This window comes from Macaca fascicularis, chromosome 1, assembly GCF_037993035.2.
Source record: "Macaca fascicularis isolate 582-1 chromosome 1, T2T-MFA8v1.1".
Lineage (NCBI taxonomy): Eukaryota > Metazoa > Chordata > Mammalia > Primates > Cercopithecidae > Macaca > Macaca fascicularis.
In genome coordinates this window covers 100,043,798-100,071,614 of record NC_088375.1, presented here as the reverse complement: position 1 = coordinate 100,071,614, position 27,817 = coordinate 100,043,798, and the positions used below count along the sequence as shown (strand labels likewise).

Sequence of the window (27,817 nt, the reverse complement as noted above, 5' to 3'; positions counted from 1 at the left end):
TGACCAGGGATTCTGGGACCACACGGTGCAGCTACAAACCTGCACTTACACAATTATTCTCATTCACGTTTTCAAAGTCAAATTCATGAAATATCCTTTTATTCATAGCTTCAAGTCAGGACCCTGTCTTAGATAAATGTAGAATTCAAACACATTTGTTGAATTCAAGTACATTTTTCCTTTACTTAATTATGCACATAACTGAATATGGTCTCTTGACCTCTGAGATTCCCCTTCCTCTCTGAAATATGAAACAGATGTGCTCTAAAGTCCTTTAGGTTCCTTTTTAATTTTGGCATTGATGTTTAGACAATGTCTGTATACATGTATTTCAATCTGACATAATAATACTATGGGCCGGATGCAGTGGTTCACGCCTGTAATCCCAGCACTTTGGGAGCCCGAGGCAGGTGGATCACGAGGTCAGGAGATCGAGACCATCCTGGCTAACACGGTGAAACCCCATCTCTACCAAAAAAAATACAAAAAATTAGCCGAGCGTGGTGGTGGGCACCTGTGGTTCCAGCTACTCAGGAGGCTGAGGCAAGAGAATGGTGTGAACCCAGGAGGCAGAGCTTGCAGTGAGTCGAGATCACACCACTGCACTCCAGCCTGGGCGACAGAGCCAGACTCTGTCTCAAATAAATAAATAAATAAATAAATAAATAAATAAATAAAACAACTTTATTTTTAAAAAAAATAACACTATGAATTAGTCCAGATAAGTATTCTCTCTCCCACTTTATAGATAAGAGACTCAAGATATAGGTTACTCCTATATCCTTTTTTTTCTCTTATTATACTTTTTTTTTTTTTTCTAAGACGGAGTTTCACTCCTGTTGCCCAGGCTGGAGTGCAATGGCGCTATCTCAGCTCACTGCAGCCTCTGCCTCCCAGGTTCAAGTGATTCTCCTCAGCTTCTCAAACACTGGGATTATAGGCACTTGCCACCACACCGGCTAATTTTTGTACTTTTAGTAGAGATGGGGTTTCGCCATGTTGGCCAGGCTGGTCTCAAACTCCCCCTGCAGCCTCCCAAAGTGCTGGAATTACAGGCGTAAGCCATGGCGACCAGTCTAATTTTTTTTTTTTTTGAGACAGAATCTCACTCTGTCGCCCTGGCTGGAATGCAGTGGTGCAATCTTGGTTCACTGCAACCTCTGCCTCCCAGGTTCAAGAGATTCTCCTGCCCCAGCCTCCTGAGTAGCTGGGATTACAGGTGCCCACCACTACACCGAGCAAGTTCTAACTAGTTTTTTGTATTATTATTATTTTTTAAGATGGAGTTTCGCTCTAGTTGCCCAGACCAGAGTACAATGGCGCGATCTGGACTCAACACAGCCTCCACCTCCCAGGTTCAGGAGATTCTCCTGCCTCTACCTCCCTAGCAGCTAGGATTACAGGCATGCGCCACCATGCCCGGCTAATTTTGTATTTTTAGTAGAGACGGGGTTTCTCCATGTTGGTCAGGCTGGTCTCGAACTCCTGACCTCTGGTGATCCACCCGCCTTGGCCTCGCAAAATGCTGGGATTACAAGCGTGAGCCACCGGGCCTGGCAATTTTTTGTATTTTTAGTAGAGACAGGGTTTCACCATGTTGGCCAGGCTGGATTTTTTTTTTTTAAGAGCTAGGGTTTTGCTACATTGCCCAGGTTGGTCTAGAAATCCTGGCCTCAAGCAGTTCTCCTGCCTTGGCCTCCCAAAGTGCTGGGATTACAGATGTGAACCATCACGCCTGGCCATATAGCATGGTTTTCAAAAAAGAAGGGTATAGGCTGGACACGGTAGGTCACATCTGTAACCCCAGCACTTTGGGAGGCCAAAGAGGGCAGATCACTTGAGGTCAAGAGTTTGAGACCAGCCTGGCCAACATGGTGGCCAGGTGGCACGTGCCACCATGCCTGGCTAATTTTTTGTATTTTTAGTAGGAACAAGGTTTCACCATGTTGGCCAGGCTGGTCTCGAACTCCTGACCTCAAGTGATCCACCTGCCTCGGCCTCCCAAAGTACTGTGATTATAGGCCTGAGCCACCACACCCCACCTGCCCAGCTAACTTTTACAATTTTTTTGTAGAGACCAGGTCCCACTATGTTACCCAGGCTGGTCTCAAATTCCTGAACTCAAGCAATTCTCCTGCCTTGGCCTCCCAAAGTGCTAGGATTACAGGCATGAGCCACCATGCCTGTGGAAGTCTCTTACTCAACTCTCATTAAGAATGCTATTTGGCTGGGTGTGGCAGCTTAACAGCCTGTAATCCCAGCAGTTTCAGAGGCTGAGGCGAGCAGGTCATCAGGTCAGGAGTTTGAGACCAGTCTGGCCAATACGGCGAAACCCCATCTCTACTAAAAATACAAAAATTAGCAGGGCATGGTGGCAGGCACCTGTAATCCCAACTACTCAGGAGGCTGAGGTAGGAGAATCGCTTGAACCTGGGAGGCAGAGGTTGCCGTGAGCCAAGATCGCACCGCTGCACTCCAGCCTGGGTAACACAGCAAGACTTGGTCTCAGAAAAAAAAAAAAAAAAAGGGGGTAGGGGCACTTCTGTTCCAAAGCTGTCTGTGGGATAGGCTGAGGTCTCACCGGGACTACAACGCAAACTTGGCCTCTCCCTCTGTCCAATCTTGCTTCCTTCCCCTCCTTTCCATGGGCGTGGATCCCAAGTGCACCCCCTAATAAATGTCTTGTATGATTATTGACATCTCAGAGTCAGCTTCCCAAGAACCCAACCTATGGGTTGGGTTATTAGCAGCATCTAATTAGACTAAAAACTAGCCTTTGAAATCAACACACATATACACACAAATCACAACATATGAATTTTATGGTTGTTCCTCCACCACTTCTGGGTTTAGCTAAAGTTCTTTGTTGAGGCCGGGCGCGGTGGCTCAAGCCTGTAATCCCAGCACTTTGGGAGGCCGAGGTGGGCGGATCACAAGGTCAGGAGATCGAGACCACAGTGAAACCCCGTCTCTACTAAAAATACAAAAAATTAGCCGGGCGCGGTGGCAGGCGCCTGTAGTCCCAGCTACTCAGGAGGCTGAGGCAGGAGAATGGCGTGAACCCAGGAGGCGGAGCTTGCAGTGAGCCGAGATCGCGCCACTGCACTCCAGCCTGGGCAACAGCGTGAGACTCCGTCTCAAAAAAAAAAAAAAAAAAAAAAAAAAAGTTCTTTGTTGAGTCCTCTCAGATCATCACATTCACACCACATATATACACAAACACATTGGGCTACAGGCACATTAACTTTTTCTTCATTAATCCTCACTGCCATCACCTGGTCTGGGCTTCTGTTCTTTTGTTTCGAATACATGAACCTTAGTGTCCTCCCACCCACCTCTGTTGCAGGATTAACTATGTCTGCCTGTGGCCTAACTGTGCCAATTCTCCCAAGGTCTACTGTGATGGCCTATCACATCATGAGTCAAGGCCGGCCTTACCACCATGCCTTTCCCATTCACCAGAGGACACCTCAGCCATTCTGGTCCACATTCCCCTTCTCATTCTTGAACAGGCCCCTAGAACCAGACTGCCTGCGTTCAAATCCCAGCTCTGGGCTGGGCGTAGTGGCTCACGCCTGTAATCCCAGCACTTTGGGAGGCGAAGCAGGTGGATCACCTGAGGTCAGGAGTTCGAGACCAATCTGGCCAATATGGCAAAAATCCATCTCTACTAAAAAAATATATATATATAAATTAGCCGGATGTGGTGGCACATGCCTGTAATCCCAGCTACTTGGGAGGCTGAGGCAGGAGAATCGCTTGAACCTGGGAAGCAGAGGTTGCATTAAGCTGAGATCGTGCCATTGCATTCCAGCCTGAACAAGAAGAAACTCTGTCTAAAGGCCAGGCGCAGTGGCTCATGCTTGTAATCCCAGCACTTTGGGAGGCCAAGGCGGGTGGATCACCTGAGGTGGGGAGTTCGAGACCAGCTTGACCAACATGGAGAAACCTCGCCTCTACTAAAAATACAAAATTAGCCACACGTGGTGGCACATGCCTGTAATCCCAGCTACTCAGGAGGCTGGGGCAGGAGAATTGCTTGAACCCAGGAGACAGAGGTTGCAGTGAGCCAAGATCGCGCCATTGCACTCCAGCCTGGGCAACAACAGAGAAACTCTGTCTCAGAAAAAAAAAAAAAAAAAATTCCCAGCTCTGTTACTTACTAGGTTATGTGACCTGAACAAGCCACTTGGCCTCTTCAAATCTCAGTTTACCCATCTGTAAAATGGGGATAATAACAGTTTCTACATCAAAGGGCTGTTTTGAGGACTAACCAAGCTAATACTGTACAAATAAAGTGCTTAGAGCAGTGTCTGAACAGGAAACCCCAAATAAGTATATTTTATGATTATCATCTGCTCATAGGCCCTTCTGTACGCATACTTCTTTCTGACTTCAATGTTTTCTTCAACAAGACATATAAATAAAGCCTGAAAAGTACCTACTCCAGCCCACCAAACCACATCTCCCCCGTCATTGCAGCTGCCTTGGAAAGGCGGCCCCTTCTCTAGAACCTTCACAGATGGACCAGCAGAGCTAGGAGTTTGCTCTCACTGAATCCAATCTGTATCAGGACACTCACAGTTTCCCTGCCCATCCTCCTCATCTATTTTATATTTTCCCTTGCCTTCTCACAGCCCCCCTTTTGCACTTAACCTTGGGCCCATACATACCATACTGTACACACACATACAAATGTCCTACTGATGTACATGGTAAACCAAAATAGAAGGAAATTCCATCCTTTCCATTGTCAAGTTTAATTTTCTCTAAGTTCACAACAAGAAAAGCCACAAAGTTAAAGGCATCAATAGATTTTTGGCCTGCTCAGGTTTTGGGCCCATGTATAGAAAGTCCATTCTCCGGCCAGGCGTGGTGGCTCACGCCTATAATCCCAGCACTTTGGGGGGCCGAGGCAGGCAGATCACAAGGTCAGAAGATTGAAACCATCCTGGCTAACACAGTAAAACCCCATCTCTACTAAAAATACAAAAAATTAGCCAGGCGTGGTGGCAGGCGCCTGTAGCCCCAGCTACTCGGGAGGCTGAGGCAGGAGAATGTCGTGAACCTGGGAGGTGGAGCTTGCCGTGAGCCAAGATGGCACCACTGTACTTCAGTCTGTGCAACAGAGCGACACCCTTCTCAAAAAAAAAAAAAAGAAAAGGAAAGAAAAAAAGAAAGTCCATTCTCCATCCCACTACTGGATGAAGTGCTAGCATTTATTGAGCACATACTGTATTTGAGGCACTGTTGCAAGCATATTATATGTGATATCATTTAATCCCTGCAACAGCCTTTAGAGTTAGGTGATTCTATTGTTATCACCCATATTTACATGGGGAAACTGAGGCCCAGAGTAGTTAAGTAGCTTGGCCAAGGCCACACAGTAAGTGGTAGTGCAGATTCACACCAATGCGGTCCAACTGCAGAGGCTATACAATGCTACACTACACTATACAGCCTTCCTTAAAATGCAAATCTGACATGTCCTTTAAGCTTTTGATGATTCTACATTGCTTATATGATAAAATCCAAATTTTTCTGCAAGCTAAGAAAGTTCCAATAATCCCTATATTCTGCCAAACACCCACCTCCTTCTCTCCCTACTGGAAGTGCTGGAAGAAAGTTCCAGCACTATCTGACCTTTTGATAAGGTTATCATCTTCATCACCCACTCTACTGTTGCAATTTACCCTCTAGCAATACAAAACTACTTAAAATTCCTAGCAAAGACTGGGCTGTTTCACAATCTCTGCCTTTGCTCATGCTATTTCTGCTATGTGGAACACCCTTTTCCCCTCTTTATCTGGGCAGCAGTATTCATCCACATTATTTTCTGGAAAACGAACTCCCACATGCCCAGTCCTCACCATAGCCTCACCTAAGCCTCTTTCCTAGGCTTTAATTATCCCATGCAAAACACTGTCAAAGCAATTCCTACATTATAATGACATCATCTGTGTACAAGTATGTCTCCCATGGTAAACCCCAAGCGAAACGGGACCATGTGTTAATATTCTGAGTATCCCACACTTAGCATAATAAAACTGGTACCAGTTGACGTTTAGTAAATGTTTGCTCAGCCTGGGCAACACAGTGAGACCCCCATCTCTACCAAAAAAAAAAAAAAATTAACCAGCTGCAGTCACGCATGCCCACGAATACTGAGGACACTGTAGGATGTAATTCCTGGAAACTACTATGTACCTGAATAATAATAATGAAACAACCGTGGCAAATAGTATTTTCCAAAACAGCCACATGTATCTGTATATTTATCTCCTCCCCCATGCTCTACTTACATTGTGACCGAGGTGGAATCTAAGTTAAGTTTCCTCCCCATGGGCCCAGCGCGGTGGCTCACGCCTATAATCCCAGCACTTTGGGAGGCTGATGTGGGTGGATTGCTTGAGGTCAGGAGTTTAAAACCAGCCAGGCCAACATGATAAAAATTACAAAAATTAGCCAGGCATGGCGCATACCTGTAGTCCCAGCTACTTGGGAGGCTGGAGTACCACTTGAGCCCAGGAGGTGGAGGTTGCAGTGAGCGGAGATCGTGCCACTGTACTCTAGTCTGGATGAAAGAGCAAGACTCTGTCTCAAAAAAAAATGTTTCCTCCCCATGAATCTGGCAGGGTCTTACGACCGCCAATGGCATAATAGTAGAAGTGGCAAATTATTAAGGTTGGGCCTTACATGCATTTTCTCACTAAATTCTAAAATAAATAAATAAATAAATAAATAACCCTATGAGACAAGTACTATTGAAGTACTATCATTACCATTTCATTTTACAGATGAATAAACTGAGGCTTAGAACAGTTGACCCAGGCCAGGCACAGTGGCTCACGAGTATAATCCCAGAACTTTGAGAGTCCAAGGCGGGAAGATCACGAGGTCAGGAGTTTGAGACCAGCCTGGCCAACGTGGTGAAACCCCATCTCTACTAAAAATACAAAAATTAGCTGGGCATGATGCCAGGCGCCTGTAATCCCAGTTACTCGAAAGGCTAAGGCAGGAGAATCACTTGAAGCCGAGAGGTGGAGGTTGCAGTGAGCCAAGATTAAGCCACTGCACTCCAGCCTAGGCGACAGAGTGAGACTCCGTCTCAAAAAAAAAAAAATCCAAACCATATGGCTACAAATAGCAAGGTAGGAATCTTAACCCAACTCTGCCTGATTTTGAGGCTCTAAAACTATTATGCTATATGTAACTTTATTGGACAAGCAAGGAAATCCCATGTATCTTTCAAGATCCTGTTCAAATGTCCATTGATCTGTTATACCTTTCCTCAATCAAAATTAATCTCACCCCAATTTCTAGGCATATAACCTAAGAAAACAATCAAAGGTAGGCACAGTAGCTCATGCCTATAATCCCAGCACTCTGGGAGGCTGAGGCGGACGGATCACTTGAGGTCAGGACTTTGAGACCAACCTGACCAACATGGTGAAACCCCGTCTGTACCAAAAATACAAAAATTAGCTGGGCATGGTGGCAGGCACCTGAATCCCAGCTACTTGGTAGGCTGAGGCAGGAGAATCACTTGAACCTGGAGGTGGAGGTTGCAGTGAGTTGAGATTATGCCACTGCACTCCAGCCTGGGCGACAGAGTGGGACTCCGTCTTAAAAAAAAAAAAAAAAAAAAAAAGGATCCATGTACAAGAATAATTTAACGTTATTTAAGTTTTATTGTTTGTTTTTTTGGAAACAGAGTCTTGCTCTGTTGCCCAGGCTGGAGTGCAGTGGTGCGATCATGGCTCACGGCAACCTCCGTCTCCCAGGTTCAAGAGATTCTCCTGCCTCAGCCTCCCAAGTAGCTGAGATTACAGGCACACACTGGGCATGGTATGCCCAGCTAATTTTTATACTTTTGATAGACACGGGGTTTTATCACATTGGCCAGTGATCCTCAAGTGATCGGCTTCAAGTAATCCGTCTGCCTCAGCCTCCCAAGGTGCTAGGATTACAGGCATGAACCACCATGCCCAGCCAATTTAATGTTATTTAGTATAGCAAAGAAAAAAGAGAAATCTAAATGCCCAACAAAAGATGAATAAGTAAATTATGATATAGCCATACTTTAGGAATATTATAGAAAGGACCTTATTTAAAGTATATTTTGGGTCAGGTGTGGTGGCTCACACCTGTAATCCTAACACTTTGGGAGGCCAAGGCAGGTGGTCAGGAGTTCAGGAACAGCCTGGCCAAGATGGTGAAACCCCATCTCTACTAAAAATACAAAAAAATTAGCCAGGTGTGGTGGCGGGCGCCTATAATCCCAGCTACTTAGGAGGCTGAGGCAGAGAATTGCTGGAGCCCAGGAGGTGGAGGTTGCAGTGAGCCAAGATTGTGCCACTCACTGCACTCCAACCTGAGTAACAGAGCGAGATTCCATCTCAAAAAAAAAAAAAAAAGTATATTTTGTAGGAAATATAGACATATATCACACATTAATTCAAAAAGACTAGCATGAAACACCAGTAATAAGTGTTTATCTCTAGATAATAGAATTACATGTGATTTTATTTTCTCCATAGTCCTTTGCATTTTCCTATTTTTCTACATTGAGCGTGTATCACTTTTTTTAACAAAAAGAAAAAACTTATCTTTTTAAAAAGTTACTCTCTTCTCCTCTATGCTCCCAAAACATTCTGTACTTTGTTGACAGCCCGTGGCACACGCTGCTCTGTACTCTACCTAGTCAATATGTGTCTGCAGTTTCTTGAGTTCTGCTTGTATCCTTCCCCAGCTCCCAGCACTACACTTTGCACAGAGGAGGTGCTCCATGAACTGCACCAAAGCACTGCTGAGGTGAGAAAATGGTCACAGAAGGCAGAGGCGTCCAGACTCTTAACAGAACCCACCAACAACCATCTCTTGTACATGGAGGGTCAGGTCAGACCCATAACAGAAAAGGACCTACTTCCTTCCACTACTTTACTAAGAAACCTTTAGTTTTTTTCTAGATATCCTGTTAATTATTAGAATTTTCTGGCCAGGTGCAGTGCAGCAGCTTATGCTTACAATCCCAGCACTTTGGAAGGCCAAGGTGGGAGAATCACTTGAGCCCAGGAGTTCAAGACCAGCCTGAGCAACATAGAAAGATCCAATCTCTATGTCTCAGGGATATCAATAACAAAAAATAAAAGAAGAAATACAACATAAAAATAAAAGAAATTTTAAAAAGAGAGAGGCTCTGATCTCTATAAAAATAAAAGAAAAAAAGAATTTTCTTTGAGTTGCTTGAGTGTTGAGTTTGAATTTATTTATTTATCTATTTATTTATTTATTTTGAGACAGAGTTTTTGCTCTTGTCGCTCAGGGTGGAGTGCAATGGCGTGATCTTGGCTCACTGGAACCTCCACCTCCTGGGTTCAAGCAATTCTCCTGCCTCAGCCTCCTGAGTAACTAGAATTATAGGCACCTACCACCACGCCCAGCTAATTTTTGTATTTTTGGTAGAAATGGGGTTTCACCATGTTGGCCAGGCTGGTCTGGAACTCCTGACCTCAGGTGATCCACCCACCTCAGCCTCCCAAAGTTCTGGGATTACAGGCGTGAGCCACCGCGCCCAGCCAATTTATTTATTTTGAACTTTAATTTTATGCTCAGGGGTACATGTGCAGGTGTGTTATACAGATGAACTACATGTCATGGAGGTTTGGTGTAAAGATTATTTCATTACCCTGCTAATAAGCATAGTACCCAAAAGGTAGTTTTTCTATCCTTACCCTCCTCCCATCCTCTACAACTCAAGTAGGCCCTGGTGTTTGTTGTTCATTTAAAAAAGAAGAAGAAAAAAGAAGAGGAGGGGGGAAAAGAGGGAAAACAGCCAGTATCTCTGGTTTTCTCTAATAATTCATCCAATCTTCCCTCTGGACATATGAGACTCACAAGACCCTCCAGTTGCCAGGGAGCCAGAGCCCTGCAATATGAAAGATGAGTCAGGGCTTCCTCACCCCACCAGCTATAGCATACCCAGTTTAACTTCATGTTTTCCCCCTAATCTCTAGCACAGTGCTCAGAATATAGTAAACACCAATGTTTGCTGGATTAACAAGTGAATTTCACATTGCAATATAATTAGAACCTGGACCTCCACCCTGGTTTTCCCCTTCCTCCCCACCAGTCAGCCTGCAGAGTCTGAAGTAACTCTCATAAGAGTTGGCCTCCCCGTAAAGATCAAGAAGCTCCACTGCGCCAGGGAAGTTTCACAGCTGACAGGGCCTTTCCAGGGGTTGCGGTAGAACAGTTAAGGAATGCGTGGGCAAGAGGAAGGCTCTGTGAGGCCAACAACAGGTGGGCTATGTCTAAACAGCCATCCTTGGCTGCACTTTCAGTGATGTCAATCAGCTGGCTCGGGCCCTCTGAGGATAGCAGAAAGTGGTAATGGCAGGGTAAGACAGGAGCGCTTTCACTCCCTGGCTCCCTCCTGCCCGCTCTGCAGAATTTCCGGTTCTACCTGTTCAGCTCCCCAGCCACCCCATCTTCCCAGTGCAAAGGAAGGTTGAGCCTGCCTACCCAGGACTTACTTCAGGGGCCCGGCATCCACTTCCTGCCAGCCAGCTGCTTCCTCCTGTTCCACCCCTACATTGTGAAACAAATGACGCAGCTGGACTTTAGACAGAAACCCTGCTTATCAGGGAGTCCAGGCAGATGAACTCTGGGTTTTCAATGCCAGGAAAACCCCAGCGTGCGTCTACTCTCACAGTATGTGTTCACTCATACTGCTTTCCACAACCCTCACACAATAGTGAAACCTCATCCTCAATTACGTTGGACGCAAGGTCATCCAGGTCTTTCCTGAATCTCTGAAACAGAAATTGGTTTGAGTTTAGAGATCCCCAGGGTCTCTAGTCAAACCTAACAGATGTGATAAACAAGTCTCATTATTCCTATCACATAAAATGTGCATAGCATTTAAATCTATTTTTGGGTGTGGTGGAAATGTGTGTTGCCCATTTATGTGTCCATAGAACAAGTGCACATTGAACTCAGCTGACTTGGAGGGGGTGGGATGTATCCTAACAGCCAAGGCCACAATCCCTAGAAACCAATATGGGCCAGGTGTGGTGACTCATACCTGTCATTCAGCATTTTGAAAGGCTGAGGCAAAAGGATCCCTTGAAGCCAAGAATTCAAGACCAGCCTGTACAACATAGTGAGACCCTGTCTATACTAAAAAAATTAAAAATTGGCCGGGCGCGGTGGCTCAAGCCTGTAATCCCAGCACTTTGGGAGGCCGAGATGGGCGGATCACGAGGTCAGGAGATTGAGACCATCCTGGCTAACACGGTGAAACCCCATCTCTACTAAGAAATACAAAAAAATAGCCGGGCGAGGTGGCGGGCGCCTGTAGTCCCAGCTACTCGGGAGGCTGAGGCCAGAGAATGGCGTGAACCCAGGAGGCGGAGCTTGCAGTGAGCTGAGATCCGGCCACTGCACTCCAGCCTGGGCTACAGAGCGAGACTCCGTCTCAAAAAAAAAAAAAAAAAATTAAAAATTAGCCAGGTATGGCTTACCACTCACGCTTGCCTATAGCCTCAACTATTCAGGAGGCTAAGACTGGAGGATTGCTTGAACCCAGGAGGTCAAGGCTGCAATGAGGCCAGGCACGGTGGCTCATGACTGTAATCCCAGCACTTGTGGGAGGCCAAGGAAGGTGGATCACTTGAAGTCAGGAATTCAAGACCAGCTTGGCCAAATGGTGAAACCCCATCTGTACTAAAAATACAAAAATTAGCCAGGCCTGGTGGTGCACGCTTGTAGTCCCAGCTACTCAGGAGGCTGAGGCAGGACAATCACTTGAACCTGGGAGGCAGAGCTTGCAGTGAGACAAGATCGCGCCACTGCACTCCTCCCTGGGCAACACAGCAAGACTTTGTCTCAAAAAAAAAAAAGGCTGCAGTGAGCTATAATCATGCCACTGTACTCCAGCCTGGGCAACAGAGTGAGACCCTGTTTCAAAAAACAACAACAACAAAACGAAACCCCATGATATATATACATATAAGCAAGATGTAGAATATATGTAGTATGCCTCTTTTTGTGTCAGAAAGGGGAGAAAAAACAAGTTTTATTTATATATACTTGTATCTGTAAAATGGAACACTGAAAAGAAACATAAGAAACTATTGGGGTTCAGGGGCCGGGCGCGGTGGCTCACGCCTGTAATCCCAGCACTTTGGGAGGCCGAGGTGGGCGGATCACGAGGCTGGGAGATCGAGACCACCCTGGCTAACACGGTGAAACCCCATCTCTACTAAAAATACAAAAAATTAGCCAGGCATGGTGGCAGGCACCTGTAGTCCCAGCTTCTTGGTAGGCTGAGGCAGGAGAATGGCATGAACTCGGGAGGCGGAGCTTGCAGTAAGCTGAGATGCACCACTGCTCTCCAGCCTGGGTGACAGAGCTAGACTCCGGCTCAAAAAAAAGAAACTATTGGGGTTTGGGGTGAACAGCAGCAATGTGGGAATGAGATACCCCACCGCTTTGATATCATTTTAATTATAACACCGTGTCAATTAACCTCTTCTAAATAAATATTTTTTTAAAAAATCACAGTAGCTCTATCTTGAATCAGAACTGGGCTGGAGACTCCACAAGCCATGATCACAAAGGAACTGAAGAGCAACATCGTGAGGTAAAAGTGGTTTGGAGTGGCCGGGTGCAGGGGTTCACGCCTGTAATCCCAGCACTTTGGAAGGCCTACGCAAGAGGATCACTTGAAGTCAGGAGTTCAAGATCAGCCTGGCCAACATGGTGAAACCCCATCTCTACTAAAAATACAAAAAATTCGCCAGGCATGGTGGTGCCTGCCTGTAGTCCCAGCTGCTGGGGAGGCTAAGGCAGGAGAACCAATTGAATCCAGGAGGTGGAGGTTGCAGTGAGCCAAGATCATGCTACTGCACTCCAGCCTGGGTAACAGAATGAGCCTCTGTCTCAAAAAAAAAAAAAAAAAAAAAAAAGTGGTCGAGAGCCAGAAGGCAAAGACTAAAGGGCACTGGAATTCCACTGCCACTCTTTTCCTAATTTCAGGTAGAACTAGGAAGTGCCAGTCACCATTTTCTAATTTGGAGGGAACAATTCACTCCTGGGAGTAGAAGTAGAGGAAAGGAGGAGTAACTCACCAGTCTACAGTTTTGAGGTATGCCTGCCCCTGAAAGGGCAAAGCTAGAAGGGCTTGAGTCAGAAACATCAGTAGGAAACACCGGGACTCAGAGAATGACCCAGATGCAGGGCAATTCTGCCCTGCCCACCCGGAACTCCTCAGTGGTGATACCACACTCATGACAAGGGTGGGACAAGTATTACTCCTATTTTACAGATGAAAAGACTGAGCTACTGCCTAAGATCACAAACAGGGCAGAGAGAAAGCCAAGCTAGAACGCAGGTGTGGCGGCCCGGCTCCCATTTCCATCCTCATTTGCACTAACCAAATGACTCCCCTCCCCCAACCCCACCCCAGATCTAGCCTGATTTAAAAGTTACAAGGTCAGTTCCTCCATTCCCTGGACATGTCACTTCCCAGGACCCACTGTCCTAACAGGCTAATGCGACATCATCTCAGGTTCCCTCTGCACTACTGTGGCTTGGTTCCCTGAAGACACCTCCAAGCTCAAAATGGTGCTATCACAACCCTTCCAATGCCAGTATATGATTATTTTAGGATTATCATAAATAATATAGGAAATTAGAAGAAGAAAAAAGAAAGGAAGCAGTGGCAAAGGATAGGGAGGAAGCAGCTCCAGGAAACTTTTAAGCCTGACAAATACTGTCATAGACAAAAACTGTTACAAATACAGTCACTCACCCAGAAGAAACTTCTGGGCTTAGGGGAAAAATACTGGCACAGTACAAAGGTTGGAAAAACCTTTAGTGCCAGAACCACATAACCAAAAATTAACTATGGTTGTCACTAGCAGTTCTAAAATACAAGCCGAAGTAAAATAGGCAAGGGGTAGGGAAAAAAGGGAAAATAAAGAAAAGGGAAATCGAAGAGTAGAATAAAAGGGAGACATGGCCAGGTGCGGTGGCTCACACCTGTAATCCCAACACTTTGGGAGGCCGAGGCTGGTGGATCACCTGAGACCAGGAGTTCAAGACCATCCCGACCAACATGGTGAAACCCCGTCTCTAGTAAACACAAAAAAATTAGCCGGGCGTGATGGTGCATGCCTGTAATCCCAGCTACTCCGGAGGCTGAGGCAGGAGAATTGCTTAAACCTGGAAGGCGGAGGTTGCCGGTGAGCCAAGATGGCGCCATCGCACTCCAGCCTAGGCAAAAAAAAAAAAGGAGGCGGGGGAGACATGAATGAAGAAGCTAGTAGGCAAGTAAGTTTAAAGGTAAGACAGAGAGTAGATTCTGAAGCAGTATCCCAAACAGATCTTGTGCTACAGGGTGCCTGAGATGCTGGATCCAAAAATGGAAAAAGGAAAAGCAAGTCGAGAGGGTTTGGTTCCATTCCCAGGTTCCACCCCTAACTCTATTGTCAACTTGGAAGTCATTTCCCCTCTTGGACCTGTTTCCTTATCAGTAAAATACAAAGAGGACGAGATATGCCTCTGGTCCAATCTCCCCCAAGGGTTTATGTTGTGATAAGGTACAAATGAGCAGTCAATTCATCTAAGGGCAGGGAATCTACAGACACCAGTACTGATTGTAATCATTCATTTATTTAACACTTTCTAAAAAAAGAACCTTGGGGGTGAGGGGAGACTCATGTAGAACACATACTGGCACAACTACCCACACAAGGACACGCACACTCAAGAATCAGACAGATAAACACACAGGTGATGCCACAGGTTGACTAACGCACAAACCAACCGACGACACGCTCAGCCCCACACAAACACATCTAGAGACAGAGGCATGCCCTAGCAAGTGAGCCTCATTGTTCCTCAGGAAAGGGAGTTTACAAAGGAAACAAAAACTCTCATACACAGCCAGTGGGAGGGCAGAGCTCTGGCTCTGATGAGAATCAAGCCAACCAACAGATACACTCTCCCCCTGGGAAGAGTCAACAACACGTATTAAGGACTCCTGAGGTAGTTATTCCAGAAAGGAACTTCGCTGGAACCTCTGCTGCGCTTAGAGAAATTTCAGGTTTCTATTGCATTTCCTCTTTAGACTGTGCACCCAGACATTTTCCCAGAGCAATGGCCGCAATCCAAAGATTCAGAAGAGCCAGAGACTCCTTCAGCAAAAGCTAGGGAAAGAGACTTCCACCCTAGACCACTGCCATTCGATTTTCTCCGAGGACCCTTAAGGAGCCAAGGCTCCCGGTTGCGCAGCGGGGTTCGTGGGTGCGCGTTGGAGGGGCAGGCTAGCCCTTCCCAGGGGCGTGTGGAGCGCGCGCTGGGTAGATGAGTGTGGAAGGGTCTTTGGCCTGACGGCCCTCTGCAGTGAGGACGAGGAGTGTACCTCTGGTGTGTGCAGCGTGAGGGGTACGGTCACAACTCACCAGTGTGGGGGAGGGGAGCCAGCCACTCACCCAGCTGTGAGAGTGGTGAAAGAGGGACCAGCCAGGGGTGGAAAAGAGAATTAGGAGAGCGAGGTAGGAAGGTTTCTGAGCTCCTCCCCTCCCGCGGGCTAGGGGCGTGGGGAGAGGCTTCCTCCAACCTCCGACCCGACCGGCCGATTCCTCCCGAAACTCCGGGAACTTACACAACAGGATCGCCAATATGAAGAGGTGCAACAGTTTCCTGTCGGCTTGCGCCTTTGTCCCCATCGCGATCAGGCTCCCGGTACAACAGCCGCCGACGGGCTCCTGGGAACAGACACAGCTCCGCAGACTTCAGCGCTAGGACTGAGAGCCAGCCGCCAGGTGGAGCCCCGCCTGGCCCCGCCCTCCGCGGCTTATTGGCCAGCTCCCCACCCCGGCGCGTTCCGATTGGAGTAAGGAACCGCCGCTCTTCAGAGCGAGTCACCTCCGCCAGGTGTTACCCTGCCGCCACTCCCCGCCTCGGCGCACTGCGCCTTTCCCCACCTGAGCTGCCTCTGATTGGCCCAGGAGACTGTCGCGTCAGGAGACGAATGCCGCACCTTCAGCAGGTGACGGCCCCCTGATTGGTTGGTGTTCCTGAAGTAGGGACTTCCTGATTGACTGGGTTCTCAGTAGGAGCTGGAGGGCTGAGAAGTACCTCTAAGGAGGAAGTAGGGAAGGCATTCGTGGTGTGGGATTTATGGAGACGGGCTTGGTTTGTGATTTTGCGTTTGTTTGAATGTAAGTTGCTTGGTGCAACTGCACCTGCAGTTTGGTGCTGCAGAAACTTTGGGCCTGCCTCTTGGCAAGTGAAAATCACATATTAACATGGGAGGGCGGGGGAGAAGACCGGGAGAGAAATGGAATGTTACCTTGACACCATCTCCAAACTGTTCCTCTGTCCACCCCACCGGCAGCATTCACAGGCTTTGAGAGATGAGCTGCGCTGGGAGGAAGAAAGGGAAAAAACAAGGGAAAGGGAGCACTCAATTGGAAAATGGGAGCCTGGTCAGTATAGTCCCAGCTACTTGGGAGGCGGAGGTGGGAGGATGACTTGAGCCCGGAGGCGGTAGTTGCAGTGAGCCTAGATCGCGCCATTGAACTACAGCCTGGGCGATAGAGCCAGCCCTTGTCTCAAAAAACAAACAACAACAAAAAATTTTTTAAACCCACAATAATACGATTTGAGAAAAGCGGAATGACGTTATCTCAAGAAGAAAGTTAAACAGATGTACACAAAACACACCCAGATGATACAAACTGAGCTGAACAGGCTCTATAAACATCTTTGGGTGACTGTGGATATGTCCTTTACACATATTTGATCTGTGAACAGGTCCCTACATTTCAGAATTATTTGTTTTCTCACTGTGACTAATAGTTGTGTGCTGACTAAGCCGCCTTTTTTCTATAGAAGATGTTGATACTCAAACTTTGTTAATATTTATATTGTTACATCTTTTTTTTTTTTTTTTTTTTTTTGAGACGGAGTCTCCCTCTGTCACCCAGGCTGGAGTGCAGTGGCCGGATCTCAGCTCACTGCAAGCTCCGCCTCCCGGGTTCACGCCATTCTCCTGCCTCAGCCTCCCGAGTAGCTGGGACTACAGGTGCCCGCCACCTCGCCCGGCTAGTTTTTTGTATTTTTTAGTAGAGACGGGGTTTCACCGTGTTAACCAGGATGGTCTCGATCTCCCGACCTCGTGATCCGCCCGTCTCGGCCTCCCAAAGTGCTGGGATTACAGGCTTGAGCCACCGCGCCCGGCCATGTTACATCATTTTTAACTGACATTCATGCTCAACACCTTTGCTAGTTGTAGTTTCTATTTTACGATGATTTAATTTTAACTGTACTAAGTATATGCAGACTGTGGAAAAAAACTTCCTTAGCATTACCTCATTGCAAGTGAAAAGACCACATTTTTATCCAAAAGAATGATATTGTTTGACATTTTGCCTTTTTCACCTTTGCTCTCATTCCTTTGTCCCCATCTCTTTGGCCAAAGTTCTGCTTCTGGTTCCATTCAATGTAAACCACCTACTGGGTGCTTAATAGTCTTGGCCGGGTGCATGGAGCACGCCTGTAATCCCAGCACTTTGGGAGGCCCAGGCGAGTGGATCATCTGAGGTCAGTCTGACTAACATGGTGAAACCTGTCTCTACTAAATACAAAAAAATTAGCCGGGCGTGGTGCACATGCCTGTAATCCAAGCTCTTGGGAGGCTGAGACAGGAAAATCACTTGTACCTGGGAGGCGGAGGTTGCATGAGCTGAAATCGTGCTATTGCACTCCAGCCTGGGCATCAAGAGCAAAACTCCATCTCAAAAAAAAAAGAAAGAAAGAAAGAAATTTAAAGTCTTGGAGAAAGGTATATACACTGACAGCTGGGCTCTGTGATATGTGCCTGTAATCCCAGTTACTCAGGAGGCTGAGGCAGAAGGAGAGGATCACTTAAGGCCAGGAGTTTGAAACCAACCAGGGCAACATAGGGAAAAGACTCTGCATCTAAGACATTTTATTTTATTTTATTTTATTTTATTTTATTATTTACTTATTTATTTTTGAGACGGAGTTTCGCTCTTGTTGCTCAGGCTGAAGTGCAACGGCACGATCTTGGCTCACTGCAACCTCCACCTCCCAGGTTCAAGCAATTCTCCTGCCTCAGCCTCCCTAGTAGCTGGGATTACAGGCATGTGCCACTACGCCCGGCTAATTCTGTATTTTTAGTAGAGACAGGGTTTCTCCATATTGGTCAGGCTGGTCTCAAACTCCCGACCTCAGTTGATCCGCCCGCCTCAGCCTCCCAGACTGCTGGGATTACAGGCATGAGCCACCGTGCCCAGCCTTTATTTATTTATTTTATTTTTGAAACAGGCTCTTGCTCTGTTGCCCAGGCTAGAGTGCAGCGGTGCAATCATGGCTTGCAGAAACCTCCACCTCCTGGGCTCAAGCAATCCTCCCACCTCAGTCTCCTGAGTAGATGGGACCACAGGCATTGCCACATCCTGCTATTTTTTTTTCTTTCTTTTCCTTCTTTCCTGCCTTCCTTCCTTTCTTTCTTTTCTTTCATTTTTGTTTTTTGTTTTGTTTTGTATACACGATGTCTTGCTGTATAGCCCAGGCTAGTCTTGAACTCCTAAGCTCAAGTGATTCTCCCACCTCAGCCTCCCAAAGTGCTGGGATTACAGGCATAAGCCACCGTGCCCGGCCTTTATTTATTTATTTTATTTTTGAAACAGGGTCTTGCTCTGTTGCCCAGGCTAGAGTGCAGTGGTGCAATCATGGCTCGCAGAAGCCTCCACCTCCTGGGCTCAAGCAATTCTCCCACCACAGTCTCCTGAGTAGATGGGACCACAGGCGTTGCCACATCCTGCTATTTTTTTTTCTTTCTTTTCCTTCCTCCCTTTCTTTCTTTCTTTTCTTTTTTGTTTTTGTTTGTTTGTTGTTTTGTTTTGTATACACGATGTCTTGCTGTATAGCCCAGGCTAGTCTTGAACTCCTGAGCTCAAGTGATCCTCCCACCTCAGCCTTCCAAAGTGCCGGGATTATAGGCGTGAACCACCATGCCCAGCCAGAAAATTAAATTTAAAAATTTTTTTAAATAAAAAATTAGCTGGGTATGGTGGTGTAACCTGTAATCCTCTACTCTGGAGGCTGAGACAAGAGAATCACTTGTGCCCAGGAGTTCGAACCTGCAGTAAGCTCTGATTGCACCACTGTACTCCTGCCTGGGCAAAGGAACAAGAAAGATGCTGCCTCTTAAAAATATAAAAATAAATATAAATAAATTTAAAAAGCATGCATTCACAAATATAATAATAGCCATGTTACACTATTGAGTTATATTCAATTTACAGTATACTAAAATGGGTAAACCTTTTATTTTTACCTGAAATACTATTAAATTGGGTCTCCCACATCCTATACTTACGCTTTTTTTTTTTTTTTTTTTTTTTTAGATGGAGTTTTCCTCTTGTTGCCCAGGCTGGAATGAAATGGCGCAATCTTGGCTCACTGCAATCCCCGCCTCCCGGGTTCAAGCGATTCTCCTGCCTCAGCCTCCCAAGTAGCTGGGATTATAGGCAACCATGCCCTGCTAATTTTGTATTTTTAGTAGAGGGGGTTTCTCCATGTTGGTCAAGCTGGTCTCGAACTCCCGACCTCAGGTGATCCACCCGACTCGGCCTCCCAAAGTGTTGGGATTACAGGTGTAAGCCACCGCGCCCAGCCGCATTTCTTTCTTAACCAAAGTACCTTTTTTGTTTATCTCTGTTCAATTTTATATTTTCTGTTTTGAAAATATTAATAATGGACAAGTATACATGAAATAATGTTAATAACTAAAATGAAAAAAGTAAATACAAATCGTGTGCACCTCAGTTAATACTATATAAAACATCTGTGTATACATTTACAAAGCATGAAGGTATTTTAGAGCATGCAAGTAATTTGATGTTCATCAGATTCTTTTTCCCATAAAGTTGCTTAAATGTATAATAAATGTTACAATTTCGTTGTCATTGACATTTGTTTTCTATAGTCTTTCAAAAAAGCAGATTTGTAAACTACAGACTGATGAGTTTGTCTGCAAAGTAGAAAATTATGGAAGGAATTATTCAACAGCCCCACACACAAAAAAGTAGACTGTGACTATAGACAGTTCAATAGAAATTTTGCAGAGAAGGCCAGCAGAGAAAAGGAGCAACAGCTGTAAGACATGTTGAATAAATGCAGAGTAGGTATTTTGTTTAAATGGAAATGCTTGTATGTTAATAGCAATGATCCAGTAAAGAGCAAGAAATTAATCATGTGTGGAAAAGAGAGGCTAGGCGCAGTGGCTCATGCCTATAATCCCAGTGCTTTGGGAGGCCAAGACAGGTGTATCACTTGAGCCCAGGAGTTCTAGACCAGCCTGGGCAACAGAGAGAGACCCCTGTCTCTACAAAAAAAATAAAAATTAAAAAATTAGCTGGGCATGGCAGTGCCTGTGGTCCCAGCTACTCCAGAGGTTGAGGTGGGAGCCTGGGAGGTGGAGGTTGCAGTGAGCCTCCACTGCATTCCAGCCTGGGTGACAAAGCAAGACCTTCTCTCAAAAAGCGGGTGGGGGAAGAACAGCTGTGGTATCAAGTAATAGAGGAGAGAAGAGATGGCATCCTGAGCTCAAGCTGAGGGTTAAAGCAGAGAAAACCACCTATCATAACAAGAGAAGCATGTGGTACAGCTTGTAGATTTGTTGGTGAGAAGATAATGGCAATTTCTTTGATTTCTTCAGAGGTAAACTCATTAGCTAAGAGTGCAGAGGGAAAAGGAAGTTTAGGAAATCTAGAGAGTAGGGAGAAGTGGAGACTGAAGGTACACACTAGTGGCTGGGCTCAGTGGTTCACACCTATAATCGCAGCACTTTGGGAGGCCAGGCCAAGCGGATCACCTGAATTCAAGACCAGCCTGACCAACAAGGTGAAACCCCCTCTCTACTAAAAATATATAATTAGCTGGGCGTGGTAGCTCACGCCTGTAATCTCAGCTACTCGGGAGGCTGAGGCACAAGAATCACTTGAACCCGGGAGATGGAGGTTACAGTAAGCAGAGATAGCACCACTACACTCCAGCCTGGGTTACAGAGTGACAATTTGTCTCAAAAAAAAAAAAAAAAGGATATACACTAGAGAATTGTGTTAGAGGCCAGGCCGCGGTGGCTCACGCCTGTAACCCCAGCACTTTGGGAGGCCGAGGCGGGCGAATCACAACATCAGGAGTTCGAGACCAGCCTGGCCAATATGGTGAAACCCCTGTCTCTACTAAAAATACAAAACTTAGCCAGGCATGGTGGCGGACGCCTGTAGTCCCAGGTACTTTGGAGGCTGAGGCAGGAGAATCACTTGAACCTGGGAGGCAGAGGTTGCAGTGAGCCAAGATTGCGCCACTGCACTCCAGCCTGGGTGACAGAGGGAGACTCTGTCTCAGAAAAAAAAAAAAAAAAAAAAAAGTGCATATCTCTTATTACAAGTGACCTGAGCATCTCCCTGGGTTAAGAGCCAGTTGTGTCCGGGTGCAGTGGCTCACGCCTGTAATCCTAGCACTTTGGGAAGCCGAGGCAAGTAGATCACCTGAGGTCAGGAGTTTGAGACCAGCCTGGCCAACATATAGTAAAACCCTCTCTCTACTAAAAACTACAAAAATTAGCTGGGCATGGTGGTGCATGCCTGTAGTCCCAGCTACTTGAGAAGCTGAGGCAGGAGAATCGCTTGAACCCGGGAGGTGGAGGTTGCAGTGAGCCAAGATCGTGCCACTGCACTCCAGCCCAGGTGACAGAGCAAGACTGTCTCTCCAAAAAAAAAAAAAAAGAGCCAGTTGTATTCTGTGAATTGTCCCTTCATATGCTTTGCTCATTTTTTAATTAGGATAGTTGTTTTTTCCTGATCCATTTGTACATGTTCTTTATATATCCAAGGAATTAGCTATTTGCGTATGCTCTGAATTGATTTCCCCAGTTTGTTGTTTCTCTTTTGGCTTGACTTCTGTGGACATGTGTTTCCCATGCAGAAGGCTTTGGCTTGTTTGTTTTGTTCTTTATCAGCCTTTTATGGCTTTTAAATTTTGAGTCATAGTTAGAAATATTTTCACCACTTTAAGGTAATGAAAGAGTTTGTACTAGTTTGTTCTCATGCTGCTAATAAAGACATACCTGAGATTGGGTAATTTATAAAGGAAAGAGGTTTAATTGACTCACAGTTCCACATGGCTGGGGAAGTCTCACAATCATGGCAGAAAGCGAATGAGGAACAAAGTCACATCTTACATGGCAACAGGCAAGAGAGCTTGTGTAGGCGAACTACACTTTATAAAAGCATCAGATCTTGTAAGACATATTCACTATCATGAGAATAGCATAGGAAAGACCTGTCCCCATGATTCAATTTTCTCCCACCAGGTCCCTCTTACAACATGTGGTAATTATGGGAGCTACAATTCAACACGAGATTTTGGTGGCAACACAGCCAAACCATCCATACCAGAGGTCTTCCCCTCTTAATAGTTTACATTTTTTGCTTTTTTTTTTTTTTTTTTTGAGATGGAGTCTCACTCTGTTGCCCAGGCTGGAGTGCAGTGGCACGGTCTCAGCTCACTGCAAGCTCCGCCTCCCAGGTTCATGCCATTCTCCTGCCTCAGCCTCCCAAGTAACTGGGACTACAGGTGCCCACCACCACACCTGGCTAATTTTTTTTTTTTTTTTTTTGAGACAGTCTCATTCTGTCACCCAGGCTGGAGTGCAGTGGTGGGATATCAGCTCACTGCAATCTCCACCTCCCGGGTTCAAGCAATTCTCCTGCCTCAGGCTCCCAAGTAGCTAGGATTACAGGCGTGCACCACCATGCTCGGATAAATTTTGTATTTTTAGTAGAGACCGAGTTTCACCATGTTTTCCAGGATAGTCTCGATCTCCTGACCTCGTGATCCACCTGCTTCAACCTCCCAAAGTGCTGGGATTACAGGCCTGAGCCACCGTGCCCAGCCAACACCTGGCTAATTTTCTGTATTTTTAGTAGAGATGGGGTTTCACCATGTTAGCCAGGATGGTCTCAATCTCCTGACCTCATGATCCACCCATCTCAGCCTCCCAAAGTGCATAAGCCACCGCACCTGGCTTTTTTTTTTTTTTTTTTTTTTTTTTTGAGACGAAGTTTTGCTCTTGTTGCCCAGGCTGGAGTGCAATGGTGCGATCTCGGCCCACCCCTCCACCTCCCGGGTTCAAGCAATTCTCCTGCTTCAACTTCCTGAGTAGATGGGATTACAGGCATAAGCCACCACCCCCAGCTAATTTTGTATTTTTTTAGTAGAGACAAAGTTTCTCCATGTTGGTCAGGCTGGTCTCGAACTCCTGACTTCAGGTGATCCGCCCACCTCGGCCTCCCAAAGTGCTGAGATTACAGGCATGAGCCACCATGCCCAGCTGACATTTTTTACTTTCAATCTTCCATCCATTTGAAATTTATCTTAGTATACAGTATGGGGTACAAAACCCATCTGTATATCCATTCACATTGTTTTAATTACTAAGAATTTATTTCATTTCATTCATTTATTTATTTAGAAGCATTCATTTATTTATTTATACATTTATTTATTTATCTCATTACATTGTCCAGGCAAGCCTCAAACTCCCGGTCCCAAGCAATCCTCCCACCTCAGCCTTCTGAGTAACTGGGACTAGAGTGGTGTACCACGAAGTCCAGCTAATGAATCATATATTCAGGGGAGTCAAATCTTTTGGCTTCCCTGGGCCACAATGGAAGAAGAATTGTCTTGGGCTACACATAAAATACACTAACACCAGCTGGGCGCAGTGGCTCATGCCTGTGATCCCAGCATTCTGGGAGGCCAAGGCAGGTGGATTATTTGAGGTCAGGAGTTTGAGACCAGTTTGGCCAAAATGGAGAAACCTTGTCCCTACTAAAATACAAAAATTAGCTGGGCATTGTGGCAAGTGCCTGGAGTCCCAGCTATTCGGGAGGCTGAAGCAGGAGAATCACTTGAACCCAAGGAGCAGAGGTTGCAATGAGCCAAGATTGTGCCACTGCACTCCAGCCTGGGTGACAGAGTGAGACTCTGTCTCTCAAAACACATACATACACACACACACACAAATCTTATAATGTTTTAAGAAAGTTTATGAATTTGTGTTGGGCTGTATTCAAAGCTGTCCCGGGCCACACGTGGCCCACAGGCCGTGGGTTGGACAAGCTTGATATATATGAATAGCTGGTGGGGCTTGCTGCCCCTCGTTGATATTCTTTTTCAAGCTTTTCTGGTTATTCTTGTTTTCAACTAAACATCATGATATATTTACAAAGTTGAGTCTTCCTATCCAAGAACCTTTTTTTTCTTTTTTTTGAGATAGAGTCTCGCTTTGTCACCCAGGCTGGAGTGTAGTGGCACGATCTCAGGTCACTGCAACCTCCGCCTCCTGGGTTCAAGCAATTCTTTTGCCTCAGCCTCCCTAGTAGCTGGGATTACAGACATGCACCACCACGACTGACCAATTTTTGTATTTTCAGTAGAGACAGGGTTTCACCATGTTGGCCAGGCTGGTCTTGAACTCCTGACCTCAAGTGATCCACCCGCCTCAGCCTCCCAGAGTGCTGGGATTACAGGCATGAGCCACCGCACCCAGCCAAGTCTTTTCATTTTTACAAGTCTAATTTTAGGTCTTTTTATTGTATTTTTACCATTTTCTTCATACAGGTCTTGAACTTTCTTGATAAGTATATTCCTAGTTATGCAAAGGAACGATGACAATTACGAATCATGTATAGAGTCTAAACTGAATTAGGAGGAAAATATGGGCATGAGGAAAGTAATAAGTTGTAAAAATTTGGTAAGGTAAATTAATTGAAGGACTTGATAGGTTCAAGAATATGATTAGGAATAGAAATGCTAGTAGAATGAGCTGGGAGGATTTCTTATTGGGAAATACCATCAGACCTAGTTTCTTAGGACTTTCTATTTTCTTGGTTTATCTTCACTTTAAAGTCTCTGGCCATGAGCTCAACATGTATTTTCTTTGAATTTTAAAAATCTGTTTTCCTGTAGTCTACTTCTTGTGTCTAACTGTGCTTAGTGTCTTTTTCTTTTTCCTTTGGTTAATATGAATTTCAAGGAGGCATGATCGATTATTTCTCATGTAAATACTAACCAAAATTGAAGTGGTATAGTTGTACTAATATCAGATAAAATGGATCTGAAGGTAGGAAGCATCCCCAGGGATAAAGAGGGACACAGTGAGAAAGGGATCAATCCAGGAGGGAAGCATAACAATTCTAAATTTGTATACATCAAATAACATAGTCTCCAAAATATGTAAAGTAAAACCGGCAGAACTAAAAAGAAAAATGGACAAATCCAAATCATAGTGAGAGATTTAAAAACCCCTCTGTACGTAACTGATAGAACAAGCAGAAAAAAACAGTAGAGATACAGATTTGGGCCAGGTGCAGTGGCTCATGCCTGTAATCCCAACACTTTGGGAGGCTGAGGTGGTAGGATTGCTTGAGCCCAGGAATTCAAGACCAGCCTGGGCAACATAGCAGGACCTTGTCTCAAAAAAAAAAAAAAAAGAGGCCGGGCGCGGTGGCTCACCTGGCTAACATGGTGAAACCCCGTCTCTACTAAAAAATACCCAAAAAAACTAGCCGGGCGAGTTGGTGGGCGCCTGTAGTCCCAGATACTTGGGAGGCTGAGGCAGGAGAATAGCGTGAACCCGGGAGGCGGAGCTTGCAGTGAGCTGAGATCTGGCCACTGCTCCCCAGCCTGGGTGATAGAGTGAGACTCCATCTCAAAAAAAAAAAAAAGAAACAAAGAAAAAGGGAAGAAAAGGGAAGGGGAGGGGAAGAGAGGGAAAAGAGAAGGAAGGCAAAAAAAAAAAGGAGAGATAGATTTGAACAACATAATTAGTAAATTGGACCTAACTGACATATATAGAACACTGCACCCAAAAGCTGCGGAATACATCTTATTTTCAAGTGTTCAGTGACTATTTACAAAAACTGGCCATAAAGCAAATGTCAACACATTTTAAATGATTCAAATCATACAGTATATATTTTCCTACTACTCATATGAAGGTACTCACCTTTCATATGCCAAGTTATAGTTTCACTGTTGGCCACACAATAATAAACAATCCATCCTCTTAGAGAGCTCAGGCTATTTTGCTCCCCCTCACCCCCCTCCCCACCCACTTCAATAAGCTGGTCTAGAAAGCTTAGTCTACAGTGGGAAGAGCCATGCAATGTGGTAAGTGCTACAACAGAGGTACATACTTTATTTTTCCCATGTCTTATGTCCTTCACGGAATTCAGTTATATAATTTTATCTCGTTATTGTTCTCCCCTCTCCTTCAGTTTAAAAGCCATCTTGATGAGAACAAGTCTTATGCCAAAAACCTTCTTCTAATTCTTGTGAAATTCAGAATGGTACAAAGGAGACTGGAAACTTCCCAAACAGGGAAAATGGCACGTAAAGGCCAGCGTCAGGAAGGAGTAAGGCCTACTTAGGACACGAAGAAAACCAGCTTGTGGGGAGCAGCCACTGGAAGATAAGTTTGGAAAGGCAAAGTGGCACCAGATCTAGACTACAGATTGCTCAAAAGGCCAGGCTGAGACAAGTGCTTGAGCCACTAGACAACAAGGACCTATTATAAATTATCAATTCTGACTGATAAGATAAAAATGTTATTTTAAGATCAGGCAAGCAGTGATTCTTCAGAAACGCTGAAATTAGAAGATTCTGAAGGTCGGAAGGCTAGTGAGGCTCAGCAGACACCTACTGAGAAGTCATGTTTGAGGCACTGGAGGTAAGAAAGTGAAAGCCAGGCCCTGCCTTTGAGAAGCTCACAATCAATTGTAGAGACAAACAAACGAACAACAAAAATGTGGTGTAATAGAAATGATGACACAGGTTTATGGTAAATATAAACCTGGGATAGACAACATAGGATGAAAGGGCAGAGTTTAATTTAGTATGAAAAGGAAGGTATAAGGCAAGAGAAGTGCATATAGCTGGTAAACTCCAGGATTTCAACCTCTCCTGCTGAAATAGTTGTGAGGAAAGGGAAAGAGAATTTTAAAGGGCAAGGTAATCACTTGGAACAGCCTATCCGGGTTATGAACCAAACAGCTAATGAAGGAGAAAGAGGAATGTTCTCTTAACGTTGATCAAGCCAGAGGGCATAGTTATGTAATGAGCCAGGTCTGTTTACTTCCAGGATTCTCTCTAAACCTCATCAGTTATAAAACTGAAGAAAGCAGCCGGGCATGGTGGCTCACGCCTGTAATCCCAGCACTTTGGGAGACCAAGGCAGGTGGATCACAAGGTCAGGAGTTCAAGACCAGTCTGGCCAATATGGTGAAACCCCATCTCTACTAAAAATACAAAAATCAGCTGGGCGTGGTGGTGGGCATCTGTAGTCCCAGCTACTCAGGAGACTGAGGCAGGAGAATAACTTGAACCTGGGAGGCAGAGCTTGCAGTGAGCCGAGATTATACCACAGCACTCCAGCCTGGGTGACAGAGCCAGACTTGGTCTCAAAAAAAAAAAAAAAAAAGAAACAAAAAAAACTGAAGAAAGCAAATGGTCTAAGTTGACAGGCCAAGAAGGGGGCTTGAGAGCTACCTTTTTTTTTTTTTTTTTTGAGACAGGATCTCACTCTGTCACACAAGCTGGAGAGTAGTGCATAATCATGGCTCACTGCAGTCTCAACCTCCCAGTCTCAAGCAAGCCTCCTGCCTCAGCCTCCTAAGTAGCTGGGACTACAGGTGTGCACCACCAC

The 27,817-nt window shown here is 45.6% G+C and overlaps 1 protein-coding gene and 1 long non-coding RNA gene across 4 annotated transcripts in view; one reads left to right on the top strand and one right to left on the bottom strand.

The window, feature by feature from the left end:
- F11R (F11 receptor) overlaps positions 1 to 27,817 on the bottom strand; it is a 40,183-nt gene that overhangs the window by 6,600 nt on the left and 5,766 nt on the right. Inside the window, exons 2-3 of one of the 2 annotated variants that reach the window (XM_074039148.1) lie at positions 16,364 to 16,437; positions 15,674 to 16,151 (exon numbers count right to left, since the gene is read on the bottom strand). In XM_074039148.1, the coding sequence (XP_073895249.1) occupies positions 15,674 to 15,737 (64 nt within the window). In that variant the 5' untranslated portion in view covers positions 15,738 to 16,151; positions 16,364 to 16,437. Of the gene's footprint in view, positions 1 to 15,673; positions 16,152 to 16,363; positions 16,438 to 27,817 lie in introns of those variants that run through there. The other variant, XM_074039146.1, reaches the window with a different exon arrangement.
- Positions 15,913 to 20,009, top strand: LOC135970548 (uncharacterized). Of its 2 annotated transcripts, none has more exons than XR_010586265.2 (2): positions 15,913 to 16,060; positions 19,449 to 20,009. It is a non-coding gene; the product is annotated as an uncharacterized lncRNA (long non-coding RNA). The 2 variants fall into 2 exon arrangements; XR_012434510.1 differs by lacking the exon at positions 15,913 to 16,060 and adding an exon at positions 16,123 to 16,499.